We start from the raw sequence: 20,235 nt of genomic DNA, 5'->3' as shown, positions 1-20,235 counted from the left end.
GGGACCAATTATGCAGTTTTGTCTTTTTTTTTTTAAGATTAGTTGTATTAAAAGTTAGATACCGAAAAATAGATTATACTTTCATTTCATTCCATGATGAAATAAATAAATAAATAAAAACCAACCTAAAAATAACCAATTTTCTTCATTCCAAATAAAGGAGTCATTCCATTGATCATTTCTCATATCAAACACAACATTTGGCATATATTCTTTTGAAAGAATTGGAATTTATCAAGGAAATGTATTTGAGACTAAGATATTAGATACAAAATCAAAGCAACCTTAGTCATCATGTTAAATATGCTGAAAATATAATTCAAAAACAAAGGGTATACATAGTCATAAACAACTCTCAAGTTCTTATACTATTCTCAAAAGTGAAAAAGACTATCTCTCATCTCATATCATGATAACTGATGATAAAAACATTAACCTGACTCTAATCCAAAACCAGAAAGGATAAGAGAAACTTACAGTTTGCCATTTGATACAAGAACACATAGGCATGATCTCATCTCATTCAGTCATTCTTCAACAGTGATAAGTTCAAACTCAATAAGTGAAAGATTGCTGTCTTCCTTGACACTAAAAGCAGCTGCATCAGTAATTTCAACACGACCCCATTTGTCCACTGCAAGTCTCATTGACCCTTTGTACATATCAATCTTTGCATTCCTCAAAATCACACTGCTTCCCTCCTTCATAGCATCCACTGCCAATTGTGGATAAGAATCAAATTCCATACCAATATGTTAAGTGATATGATTCTCAAGATCAAAAAAAGAAAAAGATTAGATTTTTACCTTGATCATTTCTAGCAGTGAAGACAATAATTCCAGTTTCATCACCAACTAAACATTCAGCAAGACGCATGTTGTTGCGTCCTTGAGTCCCATTTCGACCTCCTCTTGTCATGATCATCTTTGAACTAACCACTTTTACAGTCAGGTTAAGACCAAAAGCACCAGGGCGAAGTTGGTCAATCTTAGTGAAAGCTGGTTGTTGCTTCGTTTGTTCAGCCATTTTCCCAACAAACCCTACAACAACAAACAAATCATCAATTCAGTTTCAACTTTCAACCTAACTATTGATTGTGGAAACAAGTACTAATGTACTATTAGTAATCGACATCATCAATTGAAAGATGTATGTATGGATACATGCATGAAGCATGAACTAGAAATCTAGAATTACAGCATTCTTTTCTAAATTTAAATGTAACAACCAAATCTTCTTCTTCTGTAATATGTATGTATATCATCACTACATAATAACAAGATTATGACTCTTGTTCGTATCAAAGTGCAATAGCAGACACAGGATAGCGATGAAACGTCAGATACAGCTTTACAAAAACAGATTTTTTGTTGACTTTTTCATGATCAGATTTAGGAGATAATGGAATAAGAATATTTGCAGCTTTAGGCATAACAATCGATTCAAAAGACCGTACACAAATACATGCATGAACTTCAAAACAAATTTAATTTGCTGTTTCAAACGAATTCAACTAGCAGCTTCAACCTCGTCGCTTTTTTAACTTGTGTAAGTCGATCACACAAGATCGGGACCCAATACCAACAGAATGTCAAGGGCGATCGACAACTCCATAGGAATTTGACGGAAAAAAAACAGTAAACTTAGCAATCATAAGTCGACTCTGATTGTACAAATTGCAAATTGGTAAATCATTGCAAGTCGATGAAATCTAATGCCTGTAATTGTACTATGAATCGATGGAAGAAAAGATCGACTGACCTGAGTTGCGAGTATGGATTTTCGTAGAACTTTTACGAGAAAGGGGGTGAAGATCTGTCTGGGGATCGAGATTAATGATCGTGCGAGTGCCAATCGCCTTTTATAATTAGGGTAAACGAACTGGGATCCCCAAATTTCACTTACCAAAAATAAATGCAATAATCTTTTTGATATTTTGTTTAAAACGAATATAATAAGCTTTCAATTTTATATTAACTTTCTATTATTGTCAATTCCTCTTATACAGTTTATTGTATCTATGATATTCCTCATTTGTGGGTAGTCTCTATGGAGAATTAGTGAATTAATTGTTTGGGACATATGTTTGAGAGTTGGTTGTCCATAGCAATGTCTCGGGTGTTTGGAAATGTTTTTTTGAACTCTAAAGTGTTTATTGGCTTATAGTGGTTGTAAAAAAGTTTTTTAAAAAGTATTTGGATTAACTTTTATGATGAAAAAACCAATAAATTAAAAAGTGTTTGGCTTAAAAAATATTTTTAAAGTTGTTTTGGTTAAAAAGCCAAAAACAGTTTCAAAAAACCAAGTTTTAAATGCTTTTTAAAAAGTGTTTTTTGAAGCTAAAGCTAAGCGGAGTGGAGGTCGTCACCGCCCTCGCTAGCGAGCTTGAAACACCGTCCCCTAGCACCCGCTAGGGGGTTGCTAAATGAAAGTCGCTAATTGCTTGGCGAGAGGAGAGAAGGAAGTTTGTTGGATCATGATTGGCTACATCCTCATTCAATGGATCCAACCAAATTTCATTTGAACAATCGATCCATTCAGAACTGGGTTCCAAGCGATATCGCCTTCAAAATCGCCTCATTGCTTCAGGTCTGTCGATTTCTTTCGCTTATCTTCTTCCTTTCATATCCCTAATTGTTCGATTTTTCAATATTTTGAGAAATTACGAATTGAGAATTGCATTCTGATTTTGGGAAATTTCTATGAATTCAATTTGGGGGTCTGAAGGAATTGGATTTGTGTGCGTAGGGTGGGTGCTCTCGGTTTTGACGGGAGCTTTGGGGATCTGATCATATATGGGTCGGTTTATGTAGAGACAAATGGATAGCCCTAGGTTTCGATAAAGAGCAATTTTCTTCTGTTCCCGAATTCAATCCCCATCAACTTTAGCAACAACATTTGGACTCTAATTTGAAGGTATATCCTTATTTTCTCTCTCCATAGATAGTCGTTTGTCTGACTGGAAATATGCTTGAATGTTTTTTCTTCCTCATACCGAGGGTTGATTAGGCTCTCTTCTACAGTGACAATTAAAGCATAAGTCTTTTGAGAAATTGGTAACTTAATGAGTTCTTAAAATGCAAACTCGTATTGTGCAAATGAAAGAAAAGTATGATGCTATATCAAACAAATGAAAGAAAGTATGTTGCTGTTTCTTGCATTTTCAACCTGGGGAGTTTCTATGTGTGAGTGTAGGGATGGAGGGGTTTTTATGTGAATAAACATCATGAAATGGTTAGTAAGGCGGATGCTATTATTGCCTTTTTTGAACAATGCATTTCATCAGAATCCGTTGAGGTTAACCATTATTTGGTTGCAATGCAAAAGATGAACTCAATGCAATTTGGGTTCAGAGACGCGGTGTTGTTCTTCTTCAAAGAAAATCTTCATGTCTTGCACAATTTGGCTGGTTTGCACTACTCTATTGCATGGCTTGGAGTGCCGGTATGCTTTCAATATCCAATCCTTTACAAATGGTAAATTGCTGGAAATAGCTATGTTTCAATTCTAATATGAATTGGGTTGTGTGGGGTTACTGGAAAAATAAACCTGTTATAGAAACATCACCAAATATATATTATTATATTTTTCAACGAAATATGGAAATATGTTGAATAAATGAGATTAATGGTATGGTTTGTAGGCGGATAATGTGATGGAAGCTTTAAATAGCTCGAAGATTTCCTAAATCCACATATAACCAAAAGATTTGGTTTGGCCTTCAAAAAATTTGATTGAGATGATATAAGTATTCAGGTTATGGAAATGTCGTCAGTTGGTGAAAACGAAAGGAAATTATGATTGATCAACAGTTTTGTGAAGCATGGGGCTATTTAGCTTAGTATTGTTTTGAAGGCATCAGTCCTTTGGTTATTTTTATTTCCATACTTTTATATCCATTTTAACTATCTTGAGGTATGATGTTAACAAAATTGTTATCGAATTGTAATTTAGTCGGTCATAAAAACTGATATTTTCTAACTGATATTTTCTAAACAATTCTTTGTATTTGTAAAGTATTCTTTGAATGTAATGGGAGATAGGAACCTACACGTTGTATCTCTGTTTTATTTTTATTATTTTATCTTATTTATACTTGTTAGATTTCTACATTTTGTAAATTGTTATGAACTGATTAAATGAAAAAAATGATTATTTTTATTATTTTATCTTAGTAATTGTTTGTGGTTTAAAAAAATTGTTTAATATTTATGTACAAAAAATATTTATAGATTAAAATAAAGTAATTTAATTAAATTAGAAAAAGAAAAAAAATGGAGTGCTAAGAGTGTTACCACTCCCTACCAAATGCTAAGATTAGGTGCTAAATAGTCAAAAATGATGTGACACTCTATAATCTAACGTGACAAGGTGTTAGGAATGTTACCACTCTTCTTAGTCTAATAGAAAAACTATTCGAAAAGTGCTTTTTAGTTTGAGGAATATTTTTTTTAACTTATTAGTTTTTCAAAAAAACAATAAGTCAATAAGCCTTTTGAAAAGCAATCGCAAACACCCCTTACTATATGTTGGTTTCACTTTAATAAATGACAAAATTACATAAATGGTCCTCGTGGTTGACAAAATCGACCAATTATGGTCCTTATGATGAATTCTTTACATAGATGGTCCCTTTGGTTTCAAAATCTTGCAAAGACAGTCCTTTTAACTAACGGTGTTATCTTTTTCAGTTAAGTTCTATGTGAATTGACATATTTGCCCTTCTTCCATAGGGACCATTTATGTAATTTGTTACTGCCATAGGGACCATTTATGTAATTTTCTATATTATTTATTATTGTTTTTGTTTAATTTAATTATATATTTAAGGATTTAGATTTTTTTTTAAGATTTGTTTAAATATATTGTTTAATGTTATATATATATATATATATATATATATATATATATATATATATACTAGATTATAGTCCGCGTTAAACGCGGGGAACGCATAAAAAAACATATAATTGTCTACAGATATTGCATAATGATTATAAAAAAATATATGGTTATTGGTATTATTGAAATGTGTAGAAAATACATTGAAAACGATAAATATCTATAATCATTGAAGGATCTCTTTGTAGACAACATTTTTTCTTTTATTAGTAGAACGACATTCGTCGTCTCATATAGTTATGATATTGTTATATAATTATAAGCATTTTAATTAGACGTTCCTTCCATAATAAGGTTACCTAATTTAAACATATATTGACAACGAATATACCGTTTTTCCACTACATTAAATATTGACAACTATTTCATTTATTCAAATAAAGTCATATGGTATAATTTATAGAATGTTAAATGTTATATTGATTTAATTTTAGTATATCATCAATGAAGATTTTTTTCTAAATCATGATTGGCTTATTTTAAATTGATTATGAATATAAGTGCTAGCTTTTATGTTTGTTCTTATTTATTTGGTGTTCGCAAAAACTTTGCATTAGTTTTCGCGCAACTTTGAATAATGTTAGTATATCATCAATGTAATTTGGTATATCTTTCAATTATATAAAATATCAAATAATGACATTTCATTACTATTGTGATAATTTAGTTTATATATTGTATTTTTACTAATCTTAACGGTCTTATTTTTTATAATAACCGTAACGCTTTTACTAATTGTACTTTTTACAAATCTCCTAATATCTTATAATTTTTATCTTACTTTATAATTTTTCATAACTATGTTATTTTCAAAATTGACTATCTTAATAGTTTTTTTTTCAATCTATTCAATTTTATATTTCATTGTACAACATCATCGTTTGTATGTATTCTGAAATTTCACTTTAAAAATGTTTAATGTTTACACATTGATATTAAATTTTTTTAATCAACCCGTGTAATAATTATGGAATATATATCTCGTTTTAATTAACATTTACTTCCTTCGTTAAATCAAATTCCTCATTAAACGTATATATTTTTGGAAAGTAATAATTATAATGGGGCAGCATTATCTAAGACGTAAATGCTTGATATACTTTTGGAGGAAAAAAATCAGGATCATTAAAAAAATTTATATAAAGAAAATACAAATTTAAATTTGGTGAAATTATAGATGAAATTACTGGCGAAAATTATTTTGGAGGGAGTTGTATTTTGTAAGGTATAATAATATTACGAAATTCAAAATATGTATATTTGTTGTGTAAATTTATAAATTTTATTGTTACTATATAAAGATAAAAAAGTAGGTTGGTATGATATATAAAAACATAATAATTTCAATGATATTTTAAAACCATGCCAAAATTAACCGGATTCTTATGACATAAAAATTTAAAAAAAAAATCATAATGATCTCTAATATATAAAAGTAACATATTTGTAATTAATGTCAGTTCCCAAGATAGTTAAATTTTGTTTTGTTAAAGGTACGTAATATATTTTCCTATTTATTTGAAAAGGTTCAGAAAAGTAGTTAACTGATTTCATGTAATTTGTGGCAAAGAAAATTGAAACATATGAATACATATATTTGATATAGGAACAAAAAATAATCGAAAAAAATATAAAAAGCAAAAGAAGGTACTGACATTCTAGTGCACAATAGCGAATGTTTGAAGCAGATAATGATGATGGACGTTATAAGCAATAAGAATGATGTTGTAGGAGAAGGTTTGAAGAAAATAAACGATTGAAAATAAGTGTGAGCCGCGGATTCAAGAATGAATCGTATATGTATGTGATAATTTGAATATGATTTTTTGGTATTAATGATTTCCTAATAAAAATAGATTTTATATTAATGGTTTACTAATACAAACAGATTTATATTAATGGTTGATATTAATGCCTTGATTGAAATGGTTTGTTAGTAATATGCTTTTAAAATTGACCATATTAAAATCGTCATAACCGGAAATTCAAGATTTAAAATATGGAAAACTTTTTTTGGAATTAAATACATTCCATTTCAATGAATGTAAGTTATTGTTTGACGATTGGAAAATATTTACTGTAATTAAATACATTCCATATGGGGAAGATGATGTCAACAATTTGATCTAAGGGTGGAAAAAATAAGATTGAAATACAATTAAGGATCCAGATTATCTAAGATGATGTCATAAAGTTTCTCTTTTAATAATATTTAAAGATATATATATATATATATATATATATATATATATATATATATATATATATATACATATTCGTTAACATTTTTTGACGTTTTGATAAAAAAAAAAATTTCTAATCTTTTTGACGTTTTCGTCAAGTATATTTATTAATGTTTTTTGACGTTTTATTGGAATAATTTTCTGTTTTTTTTACGTCATTGGATTTAAATGTAACGTTTTCGAGTTATCTTTTGTTTGTAGACATTTTGTGCATTTTTAAGTTATATAGATTTCGATTAGTCTATGTATAACATGACACCCGTTCAATTTCCGATTATCATATGTATTTCGATTAGTCTATCTATATTAATCCTATTCAAGTTTAACAAACCCTTTTACATTTTTTTTTTACAAAAAATAGTTATAAAAAACTTTACAAAAATAATACTCATACATCATTATATGCTTTATATAGTTAAATATATGAATTAAAAAATAATAATTATATAACCTTATCTATATTAAAATAGAAAGAAAGAAATGAAAACATGATTGTAAGTTAATTAAGTTGCGAATTATAATTACGGTGACTATAAATTCTTCAAAAAATATTAAAAAAGAAAACCTAATAAAAACTTTAAAAAAATATATTAGAACAAAACGTAAAAGAATTAGAAATAATTATTCCAATAGAACATCAAAAACATCAATAAATGTATTTGAAAAAATGTCAAAAAAAAAGGAAAAAAAGAAGAAAAAAAATATTTGAACAAAACGCTATAAAATATTTGTGAAAAAATATAAAGAAAAACATTAAACAACATATTCAAACAAAACTTTAAAAACATCTAAATCCTAAAATATATAAATAAATTAAGTAAAAATAAAAATAAATAATAGAGAAAATTACATAAATGGTCCCTGTGGTAGGAAACATAAATGGTCCCTATGCTGGAAGGGCAAATATGTCATTTCACATAGAACTTAACTGAAAAGGTTAACACCGTTAGCCTAAAGGACCGTCTCTGCAAGATTTTGAAACCACAAGGACCATCTATGTAAAGAATTCATCATAAAGACCGTGATTGGTCGATTTTGTCAACCACGAGGACCATTTTTGTAATTTTGTCTTAATAAATTTGTGTTAGTTTAGTAAGATGTAGTCAAAATAAAACAGAGAGTTATTTATTTGTTAGGAATAGAAAAGTAGATAAATATCTAGCAAAATGTGATGAGAACATAAGATTATTTGAACTTAACTCAAACCGGTATATAATTTGGTTTATCAAATCAAAGTTTATCTTTATCGGTGACAGATTTACAGTAGTGGACGTAGTATAGTTACTGCAGAAGAAAAATTATAAAACTTACGGTTACCCCATAAGACAAATTATAAAACTTAGTATGTTAATGTATGTACTATGTAGGATAAAACACCGAGTTGTCTTCAAAAGTTTTTGGATAAAACACCGAGTTGTCTTCAAAAGTTTTTGGAAAAGTGAAAGAAGATGACGTAGTGATAAGTGTCATTAAGGCTCTTCATTTATAGAAAGTTGAGACCCTTCAATTCGCTTCGGCTCGAGGGAGCGATGCCGCACTCCCTCATGGAACCGCAGTGACACGTAGGCGTCACCTTACTCATTAACACAAAAATGTGGTTTCATACCACATCCAAGGAGTGGTGTCACACTCCTTTAATTATTTTTATTTCTAAATAAATAAGATTTTTAGTTTTAATTAAAAACAAAAGATTTCATTAATTAAAAATAAAAACCATTACATTATTTAAAAAAATCCTAGGAAATTAGAAAATAAAAAACTAGAAAGCTTACAACTTTAAAAAGAAACACACACACATCAAATAATTAAAAATTTGGAAAACAACTACAAATTAATCACGATTAGCGTAACGTTTTTTCACGTCTCCCTTCATTAGCATACCCCCATAGTGACAGAAAGGAGACGAATAAACCGGTTGATCGAGTGAAGGTCTTGGAGTTGTGGTTTTTCTAGTGGGTGTTTTTTCGTTGGTCGGATTTTTGAAGGATGACATTTTTTGTGGGTTTGAAAATAGAGAAGATGGTAAAAAACATCAAATGTTTATGAGTGTTTTTGGTTAATTTGATAATGTATTTATAGTATTGATAAAAAAAATAAAAAATAAAATAATTTTTTTGAAAAATGACCGTTTGCAAACGGTAACCACGAGGACCAATAGGATTGAAGCAAGAAGCGCTTTCCTGGAAGGCCGTAATGCGGCCTAGAGCGCACCTGGACCGCACCCAGGGGGCGGTGTTCGTGATGATGTGCCGGATGGAGTGCGGCTTAGACCGCACCCACTCCGTATGGTCTTATCTTCACAAATACGAGATGAAAATACGTATTTTCCCAAAAAGATACCTACATTGATTGAAATTCAAAATCATGAGAAATGATATGACGATGAAAATTGGAACTCAAGACAAATTAAATCACATATCCACATCTAATTTAGCACCACATATGATTTATCTTAAACTTCAATCAAATTTATTATCTTTCATTATCTTTTTTTCAATGTATTTTTTTTAGGTTTATAAGTTTAAGATTTTTAGTTTTTTTTTCTAAGTGTTTAAGATTTTTTGTTAGACAAAATTGCAAAAATGGTTCCTGTGGTATGCATTTTTTTAAGGTTTTAGTTCAAACCTCGACTTTTTTGGATTGGTGGTCCTTTTAAACTAGTTTACATGCAGTTTTGGTTTTTGTCCAAACTAAAAAGATTATTATACCCTTAATGAATTTAGTTTTCATTTTTCTTTCACTTTTTAAAATTATCATTATTATTAAATATAAAACCGAGCCTACCTCCCTCTCCCTCTCCCCCTCTCTCTCTCTCTCTCTCTCTCTCTCTCTCTCTCTCTCTCTCAATTCGTCTTCCACCTCCACAGCCAAAATAAATTTGGCCTCCAATCAGAAATACGTTCCTCTCATCCCTCCTCTCGCTAGAAACCCCTACACATAAAAATCCGACAATATTGAACGCCTCCCTACTCCGCCACCATCACCTTCGTTTATACAGTCGAAGATGGAGGGGAATCTGCATCTGATTCAACTCAGCGACGACAAATCCACCGGTGACCTGTGTTTCTCCATCGATGGAGTTGAAGTTTGGTTTGGCTGATGAAGGATGAACGACTGATGTTTCAATCAATGGATGGTTATACTACTACGATTTTTGTGATGCTTCGTTCCTAATTTGTTTTGATCCAAAAATCACAAGATCCAAAAATCACACCAGCCACCAGCACCTTCATCCACCTCTATCTCCATACACACAAAATCAGAAAGCCCGATATAACCCATCTACCACTGACCTCAATGCAATCCAGATGAAATCAATGAAAATCCAGGTGAAATTGGACATAGAAATCGACTAAATCGAACATAGAAATCGACAAACTAGAGCCATCTTGACAGAAAACCTTACCCTCTTCAGTTTGCTGGAGGTGGAGGTGAGGATTCAGGTCTTTGAACGTTTGAGAAGAAAGTCTTGGATGCCCTTCTAGTGGCTTGGAATTTAAATAAACAGATAAGGGATTATTGACGAGGATTGTGGTTGGAAGATTGAACCAGGTGCTGAAATTGATTTTAGAGAAGGAGGAGGTTCACCAGCAGAGGGAAGGGAGAGGGACTTCTTGATAGTCACTAAAATGGGTCTTCTTCACCTCGATCTAGTATGTGTATGTGTGTTCATAGTGAAAGTGGGTGAAGATCTTTAAGTTTTTTGTGGGTTAATCCAAGTTGCTAGAATCTGATGTTTAAATGGATTATTTGGATCGTTGGTGGGTTTTCACAGGAGGGGGAGAGAGAGAGAATGTTGATTAATAATAAAACATTAAATTAAGTACAAAAAATATAAAAAAAAATATATCAGAAGGACATTTTAGTCTTTTTAATTTACCGAAGAACCAAAACCACAATCAAACTAGGCCAAAAGGACCATCAATCCAAAAAAGTCCTGGTTTGGACTAAAACCCCCAAAAAAATGCATACCACAGAGACTATTTTTGCAATTTTGTCTTTTTTTTAATGTCATATTATGTTCTTTTTTTCATTAATTCAATGTAATATTTTTTTTATTATTTTGAAGTAATGAGATTTTATGTTTTTTTTTAATTAAAAATGAAGTTTTTATTTAAATTTAATTATTAAAAAAAGTGTGGCACCACTTCTGGTGTGTGGCAAGAAAGCACATTTTTGTTGTAAAAAATGACATGGAGCCTTATATAGCAGTGAAGGAAGTATGGTAAAAATGACATCACTCTCTCGAGCCTTAAAACGTGAGTTTATTTATGAATTATATATCCTAAGTTTGAATCATATTAAGTATGTATATTGTTTTCTAAATCTTTAAAGGTGATAAAATCCCAAATCCAAATCAGTTTGAATCTTTCTTTTTTTGAATCATTGTATATCATTTAGTAAAAACGTTTATCTCCACGACATAACTAACAGTATTTATTTATAAAGATTATTGTAACGTTAACCATCTAGTTAAGTTTGTTGAATTAGCAAGTAAAATTTTTACGCTATATTTTTTCGTATCAAAGTTATTACAATATATTTGAATCATTATTGATAAGTTTCAATAAATGCATAATACTATTTGTGTACGATTCATGTTATGTTAGCGGATATATTTATTATATCTAATGTTGTATTGTTTTATATAATCGGCTCGTTGGCCTTATCTTGAATTAATTTTGTATATATACATTTAATGAATAGAAGATCACTTTTCTTGGAAAATACAAACAATTGCATGGTATCTGAGCTTATCCATCTCCCTATTATATTGCATCGACTAAAACCCTAGTCGACGGCTTCCTTCCCGCCGACCACTCTCTCGTTTCTCTTTTTTCATTACTCATCTGATCTTTTATTCTTCTTTTGATCTCTCAATGTCTGGAAACAATATCTCAGACAAAATCTCTCCCTCTATCAACATCAAACAAGCACTACCTTTAGTTCTTGATTTAGATGAGATAAACTATGATATTTGGCGAGAACTTTTCAAAATCCACTGTATAAGATATGGAGTAGATGATCACCTTCGTCAACCAACATATGCTGGTACACCGCCGACTGACAAGGAGAAAGACAAGGTTGCTACTGGTCGTGTGTACGTTCTTCATGTTCCTTCTTCGTCTCAGTATGATGTCATCTTTACGAAGAGTCTACCTTCTCTGTTGTTTCTTGATTTTAGATCCAGCTTGAACATTCGAGATCCTCCTCTTGTTCTCACTATGGGGTGATGTTAGCGAATATATTTACTATACCTTATGTTATATTGTTTTATATAATCGTCCCATTGGCCCTTATCTTTATGTAATTTTTTATACTCGTTTAATGAATTATTGATCACTTTTATGGGGAAATACAAACAATTGCAATGATCATGTTACACCTAAGTTACCTAATGAGATTACGAGCAACGGGCTCGGTGAAGAGAAATGTGCTATTAAACTATATATATATATATATATATATATATATATATATATATATATATATATATATATATATATATATATATATATATATTGAAAGTAAACTAACGTACTCCTAAATACTACATATGTCTCCTACAAAGACTTGAACCCATTAACCTCTAATTTGAGAGAAAGACAAGGTTGCTACTGGTCATGTGTGCGTTCTTCATGTTCCTTCTTCGTCTCAGTATGATGTCATCTTTACGAAGAGTCTGCCTTCTCTGTTGTTTCTTGATTTTAGATCCAGCTTGAACATTCGAGATCCTCCTCTTGTTCTCACTATGGGGTGATGTTAGCGAATATATTTACTATACCTTATGTTATATTGTTTTATATAATCGGCCCATTGGCCCTTATCTTTATGTAATTATATATATATATATATATATATATATATATATATATATATATATATATATATATATATATATATATATATATATATATATATATAGATATTGAAAGTAAACTAACGTACTCCTAAATACTACATATGTCTCCTACAAAGACTTGAACCCATTAACCTCTAATTTGAGAGAATCTCTCCTTACCGCTAAACCAAAAACATTTTGATGAAACTGTTTTGATGATATGTTCATTTTAGCAATAGAAAGGAGAAATAGAATTGTATCCCTACAATGTTTTGGAAATTGATCTAATCAGTCGTACACTTATTTTTTTGGATTTATAAGGACATAAAGAGACTTTTTTGTATTTAAATAGTCATTTTTGAGAATTCTGAAGGGGTATTCAGTTACTCCTTGACACGTGGACAACCTTTTTGACCCACTTCCTTGAACAACTCTACCTTCAATGCTTTTTTTAGTATTTATTTTATAACTCTGACGACTAGCAATGGATGAACTTGATTCGACATCCAAACTTTCCCACACCGTTTTCCAACAACCACAAGCTTCTTTTGCTTACCGGATGGTTTTGATTTTGTTGATTCAATCAACAAAGGAGAAATATGGCCGATTGAGTTATGGATATATGAGTTGTATGGCATCTGTTTGGTATAAAATGGGGGATCTAAGTCTGGCAATGTAAAAAATATTTAGCCCTAACCTAACCATCCAACCTTGGTTATTATGTTTTGTTTCATCGTTATCGAGAGCCAATCATAACTTCACCTTATCGTGTTCATTAATTTCTCGATATCCGATATCTGTCAAGATTTTATCGGTTCGTAATTCTTCCACCCACAATCTTGCTTCTTCGTCTATCATTGTATAATCCGAATACGATAAGAAACTAGTTTATAAATTTTGCAATTCCATAAAACCAATGGGTTGTGATTATCGGATACCTGGAGCAGCCTATGAACTCCACTTACTGACCAGAGATACAACTCGACTTCTCGACCATGATGATGACAAAGAATGCACATTCTCGAAGAGTGTGTCGGATTCATCAGAGATGAAGGTTTTGTGTTGAGTTGAGGCGCTTCAATATGATATTCAGATTAAACCATCGAACAATCTGATTTTGTGAAATATTTGCTCAATTATATCTAAAAGAATCATTTCCTTCCTCTAAATCAGAACAATCGTCATAAGCTAATGCCAAAAGCTTAGGAGTCGACTTGATTTCATGTGGTTTGGTAACTCAGGTTGTACCCGAGTCATCATCTTCATATTTGATCGGAACTTCAACAAGACGATCAAAATCGCCATTCAACACTCATCAATCTTCCACAAACTAATCAAAAAAAGTAACTCACAGATCATATGTTTATATTGAACAATTAAAGTTTGATTCATCATCTACATGACGATGATCCAAGATCCACCACATTTGTGTAATCATTGGCAGTAGCATATACATGTGGTACTTAGGTTAAAGGGACTAAAACGACGTGTCAAGACTCACTTTATGCCATCATAAAGCCAAAAAATAAGTTTAGGGACTGATTAGGACAATTTCAAAAACATTATAGGTGTACAATGTCATTTCCCTTAAAGAAATTATCCAAAAATACATGAATAAATTAAGTCATTGAAGTAGAGTTTATAAATCATTTTTTTTATGAATCATTATGTTTCTTATGAACCGTTTAGTTTTTACATTACATATAGTGTTTATGTTTTAATCCAATATGAAAATATAGTAATATCATTTGAAAAATTAATAAGACAAAACTGCAACATTGGTCCCTGTGGTATTCAAAAAACTTTGGATAGGGTTCAAACAGTTTCCAACTTTCACCAAATGTCCAAAATCAGGGTTTTTCTGGGTTTTTGGTCTCTGATACACTTGAAAAGTCGATTTACCCTTTTCATTTATTTTTTTTTCTATTTTCTTTATATATTTTGGTATTTAAATAATTAAAAATAAAAAATAAACTTTGGATCGGATCCACCCCTATCCCTCTATCTTTCTCACACACAACTTGTTCTTTAAACACCGTAAAAGGTCCATAAGATTGACTTTGACAAGTGAATATTGACCAATCGGGTATATGTTTTAATATCCTTTCCATCGGAGCTCAAACAGATAGATCTTTATTTCTTATGCATTTCATTATTCATAACATCACAATACCGTTCTCTGTATTCATCGTGTTTTTGAAACATTACAAATTCGTATTCTTCAAATTATTAGATCGCACAAACACACAGCCTCCATCTTTAGTTCATCATTTCAAATCAAATATAAAAAAAATCGGTATGTTCATTCATCGATGTTCTTCACAGAAAAAAAAATCTATTGTTCTTCATATGTTCATCGACTCGAATCCCAAAAATTCACCATCATCCATCATTGAAACCAAGAATAATCAGACTCAATAATACCAGATTCGATAGAGATATGTCATTTCATCTTCATCTTCTGTTTAAAACCTTTAAATCGGACCTTGAAAACCCTAAAACCGGGCCTTGAAATTTGAGAAACACATCGATCTGGTATGAGAAAGACAAGGGGAAAGGTATGGAATAAGAAAGAGACGTCAGGATGTGGGTTGAAATCACATGCGTCGTCGGAGAGGGGTCATTGGTGAGGGAGGCGTGACGGAGTGACTGCTGTTGAAATCGACATTGTTGATGTTACTGTATTAAAATCCTCGGTGGTGCTGGGTTTTTGTTGCAATGAATGTTTGTGTGGGTTTTTGTTATTTTGGATCACTCATTCTTAAATGTATAAGACGGAAATGAGAGACAGAGAGAAAAGGAAGTTGTTTTCCATCTGAGTTTTTTTCATCTGCAAATGATTTGCAGGTGAAAGGTGAAATGAAGAAGACGAGAGAAAGAGAACTAGAGTTAAAGAGAGAAGAAGGGTATAGTGGAGAGAGAAGTCTCTGTGTGTGTGTGTGTGTGAGAGAGAGAGAGAAAGAGAGAACGGTGGGGGGGGGTGGGGGATAATTATTTTTTACTTTTTATTTTTAAATTAAAATTGTATTTTAATAATTATAAAAAATACGAAAAAGAAAATAAAAGGGGATAATCGTCTTTTCAAGTTCTTTTGGACCAAAATCACTGGAATTTCTTGATTTTGGACCTTCTATGCAAATTAAATTTTTTTTGGATCATATTCAAAGTTTTTTGAGTACCACAAGAACAATCTTGCAGTGTTGTCGATAAGTAATTAATGTGAATATTGTGTTCATTCTTGTTTTGGGCCAATCTATATAAATTAAGAGCCCATTTATGATTATTAGTTTATTACATCAAATCAAACTTAAGTTCTTCTGTTGGCTGTAGGCGTGTGCAAAAAAACCGGTTCAGGAACCGAACCGGTCGCTGAACCGGAAACCGGTTTAGGCTTGAACCGGTTCACTTAAGAACCGAATCGCATATGAATCGAACCACCGAATCCGACCAATTCGCCTTTTTTACCCTTGAGACCGGTTTGGAACCGGTTTTTTTATCCGGTTTGCTGAACCGGTTTTCGAGAGTTACCGTTTTTTTGTCTTTTCCTAACGGCTATATAGCCGTTTGAGGCTGATAAGGACCCGATTTTGGCTCTTTTTTGACCATATTAACCATTCCTTATAGTATATATATGTATTAGATGTTTAGGTCTCCACTTTACCTTAACAATTCCTCAAAAAACCTCTCTTAGTTCAAAAAACACTCTTAATTCAAACAATGGATTCGGCTTCCATTGGTATTGGAGATTCATCAAACACTCTTACCGTTGTTAGCATCAAAGAAACAAATAGAAATCCGGCTATTTGGTGCAACTATGATTTGTGTGTAATGTCGAATGGTCTAAAAAAGGCGCGATGCAAGAAATGTGGTGCTTTTTTTAATGAAGAAGGGAATTCGACATTGAAAACTCATATGACCAAAAGATGCCCCGCGGTGAAATTTGGGTCGGGTCATAATCAAACAACAATGGCGAATGATGCAACATTGTGGAGTTACGATTTGGCTAAAGTTCGGGATAGGATGGCGAAGTTCGTGATTCAAGAATGCTTGCCTTTTGACCACTTCGACAACAAACGTTTGACTTCACTCATCCAAGATACTCTCCAACCACGATATTGCCATGTGAGTCGTACTTCTATTAGACGTGATTGTATTGAAATGTGGAAACTTGCAAAAAATGAAATGATTTTAGGATTTCAATCTTTAGAAACCGGTGTGAATTTAACTTGTGATGTTTGGACGGCTCCTCACGGTTCACCGGATGCGTACCTTTGTGTTACCGTTCATTGGATTAATCCAACTAATTGGGTAATGATGAAGCGTACGATTACGTTTGAATTGTTTGAGTACCCGCACACCGGTAGAAATTTATTTAAAATTTTAGATTGTGTGATCAAAACTTATAAAGTTGAAGGAAAGATTTTTTCTATATCTTTTGATAATGCTTCAAACAACACCGTCGCGGTTGGACAACTAAAACTAAAATATAAACCAATTTGCGATGGTGTTTTTTTTCATAGTCGATGTGTTGCACATATCATTAATTTGGTTGTGCAAGATGGACTAACTAGCATTGAAACTATAAAAGATGGTTTCAAAGACATGTTAAAAGATATTTTTAGTTCAAGTAACGCTCGATATCATAATTATATGCAATTTTGTGTCGATATGAATGCCCTCTTTTTAGGTCCGAATTGGGAAAATAATACCCGATGGAACTCCACTTGCAAAATGTTTGAATGTGTCTTACGTCAAAAAGATACTTTAAAAATGTTCCATGACAACCTTGCGGACTGTAACAAGGTTACGGCTTATCCGGAATCAAGTTGGGATACTATCAAACTTGTTACGGACATGTTTGATGTTTTTAAAAAAGCAACTACTTATTTATCGGGGGTTTATTACCCTACAAGTTGTTTAGTTTTAAACCAAATTTTTTTAATGAGTGCAAAAATAAATGAGTTTGAAATGAGGAGCGCAATGTTTGCTAATATGATGAAACCGATGAAAGCAAAGTTAAAAAAATATTTTCAAGAAATGCCTCCCATTATTACTTGTTCCGCCGCTTTGAATCCGACTCTAAATGTTGGGGGGGGGGGGGGGGGTTGAGACTTTAATTGAAAATATTTGTTACGATTTGGGTTTATTGGATGATGACATTGATTATGCATCAAATGAAGTTTCAAAATTTAACAAAGTTTTTCAAAATTTGTTTGAAGTTTATTTAACAAAATATGGTTCAACAAACATTCATGACATGATGCAAAATACGGGGGCATCCGGATCCACTTCTCACCAAAATAACGAAACAATTAGGCTTTATAATACTTTGAGGAATGAAAATTTCAAACTAGCTTGGTCTAACACCCCTAGTAGCGAGCTCGGAAGGTACATTGGTTCCGATTTCTTGTCTCAAATGAGTATTCAAGAGTTTGAAAATTTTGATATTTTGGCTTGGTGGAAAGGAAAGGAAACCCAATTTCCGATTCTAGCCGCTATGGCCCGTGATCTACTAAGCTCCCAAGCTTCTACGGTAGCTTCGGAATCGGCTTTTTCTGTTAGTGGCAGGGTTATATCACCAAGAAGAACAAAACTCACCCCTTTGTCGGTGGAAGTGTGCATTTGCTTGAAATGCTACCTTGATGGTGTGGAACAAATACAAGATGTTGAAGCACTAGAAGGCACATCGTTGCATGCCGAAGCACGAGTACATGAGGAAGAAGTAGCAATGGGAATGTCGGTGCCACTCACCCTAGAAGAGCTCGAGTATGAGAGAGGATTGCGCAACGACATGGCGGATGACGAATAAATACAATGACTACGGACTTGGAATGAAGACTACGACGACAACAATGTTCCCTTTCTGAAGATGTATTAGTATGACGACAACAATGTTTTATATTTGGATGTTTTGTGTTTTTATGTTTGAAGTTGTATTATGTATTTCTAATATAAAAAAAACGAAAAAAAAATGAAAAAAAAGGTTGAAAATTGCTCCAAAAAACGTGTTGATTCAAGTTGAACAATTTTTTTACATACATTATGTTTTTCTACATATACACAAACATAAAATTTAAAACCAAAAAAAAAGTTAATACATGAAAAGATATGTATATTATTGAACAAGAAAAAAAAAAAAAAAACCTTTTGGCAATATGGTCCATATGGACGTGTATGTGTATGTATATCAGTATATATGTAAGGCTTATAAGCCTTTGCCTTCCCAATCCCCCAAACCACCTACTGTGAAGCCAAAAATTTTTTTGGTTCAAGACAATCTAGTGCTTTATACTCTAAACAAAAAAAAAACCATTTCTATTTTACACTTATTAGCCCAAAAACAAAAAAAAAAAAATTAGAAAAGCTTATTTGCGTTGAACCGGTTTTGAACCGTTTTTGGACCGGTTTTTGAACCGGTTTTCTGAACCGGTTTTTGCTGAACCGGTTTCTATTAAACCGAACCGGTTTACATATGTTCGGATATTTTTGGGGCAGAACCGGTTTGGAACCGAACCGGTTTGGGGGTGAACCGGTTTTGACTACGGTGACCGGAACCGAACCGGTTTTCTGAACCGGTCCGGTTCAGAAAAAAAACCGGTTTTTGCATGCCTAGTTAGCTGGCAGTTTAGATTAATAGGCCTAAAAAAATGAAATAACCCAACAGGCAACAGCAACCCGCAACAGCAAATAGTTCATGCCTTCCTGGCTTCCTGGATTGTGTAATTTTTACAAAATAATATCTAGTTATATTAATATTTTTTTATCAATGATTAATATAGGCATAAAAATAAATTAAAAAAGAGAACATACTTAAAATTAATACGTTACATGTTATAGAAAATTTGAATAAGCTGTATTTTATTATTGAGTAGGTGGAGACCAAAATCGAAACAGAAAAGTAAGCAAATGATCATGGAGTTATTTTTAATGCACATGTTTAGACTGATTGCATGTTTTACAAAAAGACAAATGTTAAGAAATTTCTTGAACTCGTCATTTATTACGATGATTCCGAAAGTCGATAATCCTTTGGCGTTTAAAGATAGATTGGCATAAGAGAAAAAAAAAAAGAAGAAGCTGATAATATTAAGGTAGATTTTGATAAGGTGTATAATTCTGTCAACACTGAGATATTTTTTTTAAAAGCTTGGAGTGAGAAAAAGAAAAATCATAAATTTTCTCGCTTTAACATTAGTAACCGTGTCATAGTACAATATACAACAAAGACGCTACAGCTTGTTATGTGTA

The 20,235-nt window shown here is 31.9% G+C and overlaps 1 protein-coding gene across 1 annotated transcript; it reads right to left on the bottom strand.

The window, feature by feature from the left end:
* Positions 1-274: 274 nt before the first annotated feature.
* Positions 275-1,899, bottom strand: LOC145169340 (uncharacterized protein At4g28440-like). Its single transcript, XM_079087918.1, has 3 exons — positions 1,762-1,899; positions 807-1,040; positions 275-715 (listed from the first exon to the last, which is right to left on the bottom strand). Exons 2-3 carry the CDS (start codon positions 1,024-1,026, stop codon positions 528-530), a joined length of 408 nt encoding a protein of 135 aa, XP_078944044.1. The 5' UTR covers positions 1,027-1,040; positions 1,762-1,899; the 3' UTR covers positions 275-527.
* Between the last annotated feature and the right edge of the window lie 18,336 nt (positions 1,900-20,235).

Source organism: Lactuca virosa, chromosome 4 (genome assembly GCF_052849685.1).
Source record: "Lactuca virosa cultivar CGN04683 chromosome 4, Lactuca_virosa_CGN04683_v6, whole genome shotgun sequence".
Taxonomy (NCBI): domain Eukaryota; kingdom Viridiplantae; phylum Streptophyta; class Magnoliopsida; order Asterales; family Asteraceae; genus Lactuca; species Lactuca virosa.
Note: the sequence above shows the minus strand (reverse complement) of the source record. Positions and strands in the feature narration are given on the sequence as shown.

Coding starts and splice junctions, on each gene's coding strand:
- LOC145169340 (XM_079087918.1), bottom strand. CDS start 1,026: ATGGCTGAACAAACGAAGCAACAACCAGCTTTCACTAAGATTGACCAA. Junction 716..806: donor CACTGCTAGAAATGATCAAG/GTAAAAATCTAA, acceptor CACAATTGGCAG/TGGATGCTATGAAGGAGGGA.